Raw genomic sequence first — 7,606 nt, forward strand, 5'->3', positions numbered from 1 at the left:
GCCGAGCGTAAAATGAAAGTGACTTTCATATGTTCCTCAATATGTCAATTTTGACCACCGTCATCGGATACTTTGCACAATGAGTGTCCAAGAAAAAGTCAGGTGTACAAACTGGTTTTCGATGCCTCGGTTCCTGGCGATGGAATCGGTTGGTTCCCTGTGTATATATATATATATATATATATATATATATATATATATATATATATATATATATATATATATATATATATATATATTCAGTATTTATATATATGTCTGTGTATGTGTAGACATTTGCATTTTAATTCTGTCTGAATATTTGACGGGGCGTAACGGAGACATCTTTGGTAGGATTTGTAAGTGGACGCCGCAACTAATCCTTTGTAGATTTCCTGCTGTTACGTACATTCCACGGAAATTTATTTACGAGTTTTTCTTTGGAAGAATGAAAATGGGCAGAAGTGTGGAGAGCTGGCATACCTTGGGGAGTCGGGGTTGCGTTCTGTTGCATCATGAAGTGGAACGAATAACTGCCAGTCCATAAAATCAGTTTAGGAGCTTTTTGTTGCACGACTTCTGGGCTGAATAAGTCACCGAGTGCGAATTAGCGTCGAAAAAAAAAAAAAAAATAAGAAGTTTTAAAATACTGACATCTATTTCAGCTGCCAACTCTTAGTTCGCGGTGACGTGGCAAAAGTAATAAACGAAAATAATCTGACTTATCAATACACGTAAATGGAACTGGTGATATTAGTTTATTGGTGATTTTATAGGTCATCATTTGTTCCGCTTTTATAGGTGCCGCTTACAAAACTTTACGCAACCCCTTAATTGGATAAGAAAAAAAGTTAATTATTTTGAACTCTTATTGTTTCCTGTGAGCAAAAAACTCATTTTTTGTTGGGAAAAACTTTCTATCGCGAGAGTATATATAATGTTCTAAGGGGTCCACAATAATAGAACTCATTTTTTGTTACTAAACGATTTCTGTCAAAGTTTTGCCTTCATTAGAGTTTTATCCCAATCTTTGCCTCCTTTATTTTGACGGGTCTTCCTTGTCGTTACTTTTCAAGTATTAAATTCATCTCGACCTCTTTACCCCAGATGTTAATGAAAAGCAGAAATGACTCGGCACTAATAGAATAATGCGGACGATACAATGACTATGAAGCAGCGTCTTGGAAAGCTATTTCCGACAATATCTATTTTTTCCCCATTATTCTTTTGTCATTTTATAAGATTCAGATGCCAAATAAGAGGACTGTCAATCTTTTTGGACGTATTAACGTTTTCTCATTTTCATCAAAGGTCTTGACTGAAATCTAGGTGAGTGGAATAACATTTTTTATCTTTTATTTTTCGACATTTTTGTTGTTCTGCTCGAGCAGTTTTTGTGTATAGAATAAATACTCATTTTTTTTTACGAGGAATTTTTTTTTTTTTTTTTTGTATTTAGTATGCTCTTTAAAACTAAGGTAAGTACTATATGTACACATACATAAACGCCACACACACACCACTATGTCAACAGAAATGATACCGAGGTATTCCCGTACAGTTTAACCTCGCACGTTCCTGCAGTTAATGGGTTAACCTTTAACCGTTATACGTATTTACTAAACAAATACGAAATGAAGTCCGGAGACCAGATTCGGCTCGGCCATGAAATTAGCCCTTGGTGGTGGTCCCTTTCTTTAGTATGAACTAGCCAAGTGTCGGTAAGGTAGCCAACCGCGTTTTTAATCAATCAATTATCATTCCCATTACCGTAGCACTGAAATATAGTGATTACTTCTTGTTCTTATATATAAAAAAGATGTACATTAAGCTGTTAAGGGCTGAGATTTCGAAAGCTCTGTAAATTACGTTTTATCTTACTGACATTGATTTTTGAAGATTGGTTTTCTAATGGGAGCGAACAGTAGCACGACAAACGTGTTCACAATTGTGATACGTCGAAATGAACATATAAGAATTGCTTCAATCATATATATGTGTGCGTGTGTGTCTGTGTAATTTTTCTAACATACAATTGCCTTCCTTGCGAGTGAATGTCAAGAGAGGACTGCAATAATGAAATGAGCCCGTGCTAGGAAGGATGAAAGGAATATTATCTTGCATGTTAATCATTTGCGTCTTATTCATCTGTAACTCATCTGGGTAAGTAGCATTTTAGTAATCATTATTATTGAAAGAATATTTGAAATTCGAGAGACTGGAAAACTTAAATGAAGTGAATAAAGATATTTTAAGTACAGACATACTTTTCCATTCAAGATTCGGAAAGTACATGGCTTATAAAATGAAAACCTTTTTAAACGATTAATGACGAAAATTCACTGGCTTTGGTGAGGGGTACCATGACTGATTTGTCGTACGGTTACACAAAACAGAAATTGCACTTAGTAGAGTTTCTCTATTGCATTATTGCCACATAACTAAGATAGGTTATAACGTTCCAGGTTAAACGATATACGTTTTGCTTACAGTAGTCCAATTTATTTTCGGTGCTGGCTTGAAAGTGCGACCGTTGAAGGGTTTTAGAATGAGTTCACTGTCAAAGTAATGTTGGTTTGGTGAGCTATTTTCAAAAGGGTACTTTGCATAACGATAAACAACCTTGTCACGACGCCAGACGCTTACGAGTGATTGCGTGAGGACAGGACGTGCTTTAAAATCTTATTCGTACCTTAGTCCAGAATATAAAATATTGAAAATAAACTTATGAGACATGAACAAATTCATAGCTAAAAATCCATTAACATCTCAATGTGGTATAGGAGTACAGCATGAAAAAGCAACCAATGACCATTTTGTTGATGGGTAACTGTGTCGTAAAGCTACTTGACATCTACAGGTGACCAGTGGTCTCAAGACCTCATGTGAACGTGGTTCTCAGATCGCTTATTTTGGCCGTATTTTTAGAGAATCTAGATCGTGGAAAAATATGTTCCAAGTGTTTGTTTTCCATTGTCTTGATATCCGTGGATTTGGCATTGACGAGTAAAAATTTAGCAAGTGCATGTTTTAAGTGATGAAAAAGAAATTGTACATATTTCCCTTATAGAAATTATTCTCTTAATTCTGATCCTACATTCAGCAAACAGTTTTGTGCAACGGTTAGTGCAGTTATATGATAGTAATTATATATTGCTTTCTGATCAATATACTGACTACAGTTATCTTATCAAAAAATATGCATAGGCTCATATGCAGGCTTTGCATTCTATAAGAAACCACCTTTGATTGATATATATATATATATATATATATTATATATATATATATATATATATATATATACATATATATATATTAAAAAGGGCGCGGTAATGAATTGCTAATCTCAGCTCTTTCTGGTTAGAGACGGGCCGCTTAGTGACAAGCGCTATGGTCCCCGAAGAATGCTAAAATGAAAAACAGCCAGGAATGACCAATGCAATCTGAGGTTGGCGTCACCTCGGAAATCACATGCTTGGGACATACGGCACCCATGGTTGCTAGGCGCCCCGCAGGGCGTGTCTGTATGTGTCTTCGTAGCATATGATATATGGGCTTGATGATAGGTGATGAGAAGAAGAGAGGACACTCTTTAATTACTTGTGACAGTGTGCAGAACACACCTGGAAGAGGTTTGAGAAGGCCCATCGAATAAGGTAACGTAAGATAAGACTTTGAAAAAGCTAACCATTGAAGTGAAAAGAGAAAGAGAAGTGTGGTGTGTACACATTCATTTTGATTAACTTTCACATGTGAAGTGGTGTAATAAGTATGGTCTCTTTATTTCAGATGGGTTCAATGGCACCATATAAGAGAATGGGTTCTCTAAGACTTATTTGACTATTAAGAATGGTGTGGTTAATCAGACACAGTGAGATTTAAGGGGGCACTTACTTAAACCTGGTTTGGGAGAGGAAAATGACAGTTTTACGGTTTTTTGGGGGGTCAGACTTTATTCATTTAATTCCACTTTAATGCATTCATTTTGTTCTATTTTAATGTTAGCTAATATGGGAAATAAAAAGTATATTTTTGTATCTACGAGGGTTTATTAGCCTAGTCTTGCATTTCAGTTAATGCCCAGAGAGAGTTTCAGCCACAGATCGAGGGTACGCAGTTGCTTGCTAGCAGTTTCATTTGGTCCTAATAACTCGTTTAAGATATATATATATATATATATATATATATATATATATATATATATATATATATATATATATATATATATATATATATATATATATATACATACTAGCTGGCCAACCTGGCGCTGCCCGGGATAACTCTGACTGACAACCGAGAAACTTAGTTTACGGGGAGAACCAGCTCCATTCCAGGGAAGCCCTCCCCACTCCACCCCCACCACCTTTGGTGTCCTTTGGCGCAAGTGGTGTCTTACCCCAACAGTGCTGATTTCTAGATAGTAAGTCGTATGCATACCAAGTTTGGTTGAAATTGCTCAATGCATTTTAGAGTTATGCTGGCACATATGCACGCACATACACAATCATCTATATATATATATATATATATATATATATATATATATATATATATATATATATATATATATATATATATATATATATATATATATATATATATATATATATATATATATATATATATATATACATATCTATATATATATTAGTTAAGGGAGTTCAGTTTTAAAGCAGATTTGAATTATCAATGAAGATCATGGTAAAGCAAGAGGCACCTCTTAATCTTAAACAGAAATTTTTTGGTATCTGCTTCTTTGTTTATGAATATGTAATTAAAAATCATTATTTCAACTCTTAATGAAAATAAGCTAAGCCTGTGTGACAGTATAACAATCCATAGCCAAAGATAATAGGTAGCACTAAATCATATATATATATATATATATATATATATATATATATATATATATAGTATATATATATATATATATATATATATTTATATATATATATATAGATATATATATATATATATATATATATATATATATACTATACATATTATTTTATAATAAACTATATATAATATGTTTACTATATTATATATATATATATATATAATCTATGAGTGTCATATTAGTATTATCAAAGAGTATAAAATATTATAGGTATATATATATAATTATATTTATATATAATAATTAATAGTCTTATAGTAATATATACTATATATATTATATTGGCAGCGCTATATAATATAATATAAATTTTATTGTATTAGAACTTTATTATTATTTGATTAGCTTAATAGCTATTAATGAATTATTAATATTAATAATAATATTATATATATAATATATATATATATTATATAAAGATCACAATCCCTTAATATAACATCGCAAAAATTTAGAGTACTGCTCAAGAAATCAGTTTTAAGATGCTTTGGTAAGAAATAATAACCATTGTGGTTTCTCTGGACAGTGGTTGATTGGCTGCACTTGACAGTAAACCTATAATATCATAAGAGAGCAGTTAAAGCGTTTTTAGTGGCTATGTGCCTAGTTGATCATCAAGCAAACCACCAGAATTCCATTTATATCTTTTAAGAGATTTCTTCTCTATCTGAAGCCATCAAAATTATTATCTGAGAATTTCTCGAGATAAAGTGAGCACGCTCAAGGATTGCGTGGAATAATGGCTCCATTTAAACAACAAGAATTTATACGCAGACAGCAATGTGACCTAATTGATGTTTTTTTAATAATGATTCTTAACACAAAGTCGCGACCCAAAGTTGGGTCGCCAAATCATTTCAGTGGGTCCCCAAGTATTCTAACTTTATGGGCTTATTAGTTCCCTAATACTCTTATTATAATCATTTTTAGAGAAAATAATAATAATTCAATAAAATCTCTGCACGTAATTTTTTGTATCTGTAACACGGTTTTACAAGCATAATTATTTAAAAAGAAAATGTTTAAGAGGGCGTGGGTCGCCATGGATACTTTGGGCAACGTTCTGGGTCACTGCCAAAAAAAGGTTAAGAGTCATTGTTTTAGAAGTATAGTCCCAATAATTCAAATTGTGTTTAATGTTTTCGATGATTTGACAGTTACGCTCATTTTCTTTGATGCTGATCGATCTCGCTCCAGGTTTTTTTTTTATTTTATTTATCTATTTATTTATTATTATTTTTTGAGAGGGTCCGAATATTTAGAGTAAATACCAGTATTCAGGAATTTTAGCATTTACGTTAGTTACCAAAGAGTGATAGTGATCGAAAATTAAAGATGAGTAGGGAAACTTGAAAATAACGTCATGTCATAAATATTTTTTTCAACGTTACATCTTTTTTACCTTAATGCAAAAAATATGTTGCATTTTGTAATGTAACGTGAGACATTGATGACCATGTTTTATTTTCAAAAGAACTCGGTATGGAGTGAAGTAAGTAAAGGATATGAATATCTAAAGCAGGGGTTCTTAATGGTGGCTAAGGGGGTATGAGAACCACATGATGTGGGTACAGGACTTGATCTGTGGATGTGTGTATGTATTTGATTTTAATGTGCTAATGTATACACGGGTGCATTTGGTCAGTAAGTATGTAAAACTATAAATGTTTTGATTTTCTTATACTTGTTCTGTTCTATTCCTAGCTATTCATACCTAAAGTGTGTATTAAACCAAATATGTATTGTCAACAAATAGGACTTAAGGGGACTTAAGAAAGATTGTAGTAGATTTACAAGTTTATGAGCTTTTCTTGGCCACAACGAAAAGGAATCGTCTCGTAATTAAATTGAGTTAGTATACTGTTTCCTAACTGAATTCGACGAAAAGCCGGAGAATTATACAAAAAAATCTGCTACCGATTTTAAACGATATAAAAAACCGCCAAAATTGTATCACGAACTCTATAAGAAACGGTTTTCTTAAATACCATAAAAATGAGATGCCGGAATGCAAGCATACTGCTATGATAAGGTTATGGAGGAATTTTGCTCAAAATCGAAGAGAGACTCATTTCATTAAATAAATATCTTGAGATATACTTTGCTTAATTTCTGCTTATGTTTATAGTTCTAATATAAGCAGTAGAAACCTGTTTGCACAATATGGTGTTGTTTCATACTTATGCATCAATGTCATTTAGTCAAATATATTTATTTTTTTAGCACGATCATTCTTCAATTTCTTGAGATGCTAATGCACAAGTGACTTCCACATTTCACGGGCAAAAATTCAAATGATCTAAAGTGTTTTTCAAGTTCTAACAATTTTTTCTTATCCTTTCTTGAAGAATTAAAAAACCCTAGAGACTTCTAGGTTTTGCAGGTGATTTTCCGATGCCCGATGTGCATTAGTTTTTGAAGATAGTACATAAATTGTGCATTTTTTCATATTTTTAATGTAAAATCATAACAAAAACAAATTGTACTTGCAGATACCGAACCTTTTTTCGAATTGACGTTCATTGCATGCCCATGTAAAAGTACCGCGAGCTGCAATATATAATATATATATATATATATATATATATATATATATATATATATATATATATATATATATATATATATATATATATATATATATATATACAGGGTGTCTATAATGTCCCAGTACCATTACAAGTTTTTATTGCTAAGAAACCATATATCCTAAAGTAATGC

At 32.1% G+C, this 7,606-nt stretch overlaps 1 protein-coding gene across 2 annotated transcripts in view; it reads left to right on the forward strand.

Annotated features, from left to right (window-relative positions):
* The first annotated feature begins 2,004 nt into the window (after positions 1–2,004).
* Positions 2,005–7,606, forward strand: part of LOC135212917 (kinesin-related protein 10-like) — a 73,065-nt gene continuing 67,463 nt past the window's right edge. For both annotated transcript variants that reach the window (XM_064246659.1, XM_064246660.1), the window contains exon 1: positions 2,005–2,142. In XM_064246659.1, coding sequence (XP_064102729.1) covers positions 2,081–2,142 — 62 coding nt within the window. In that variant the 5' untranslated portion in view covers positions 2,005–2,080. The remainder of the gene's footprint in view (positions 2,143–7,606) is intronic.

This window comes from Macrobrachium nipponense, chromosome 41 (assembly GCF_015104395.2).
Source record: "Macrobrachium nipponense isolate FS-2020 chromosome 41, ASM1510439v2, whole genome shotgun sequence".
In the NCBI taxonomy this organism is placed as follows: domain Eukaryota; kingdom Metazoa; phylum Arthropoda; class Malacostraca; order Decapoda; family Palaemonidae; genus Macrobrachium; species Macrobrachium nipponense.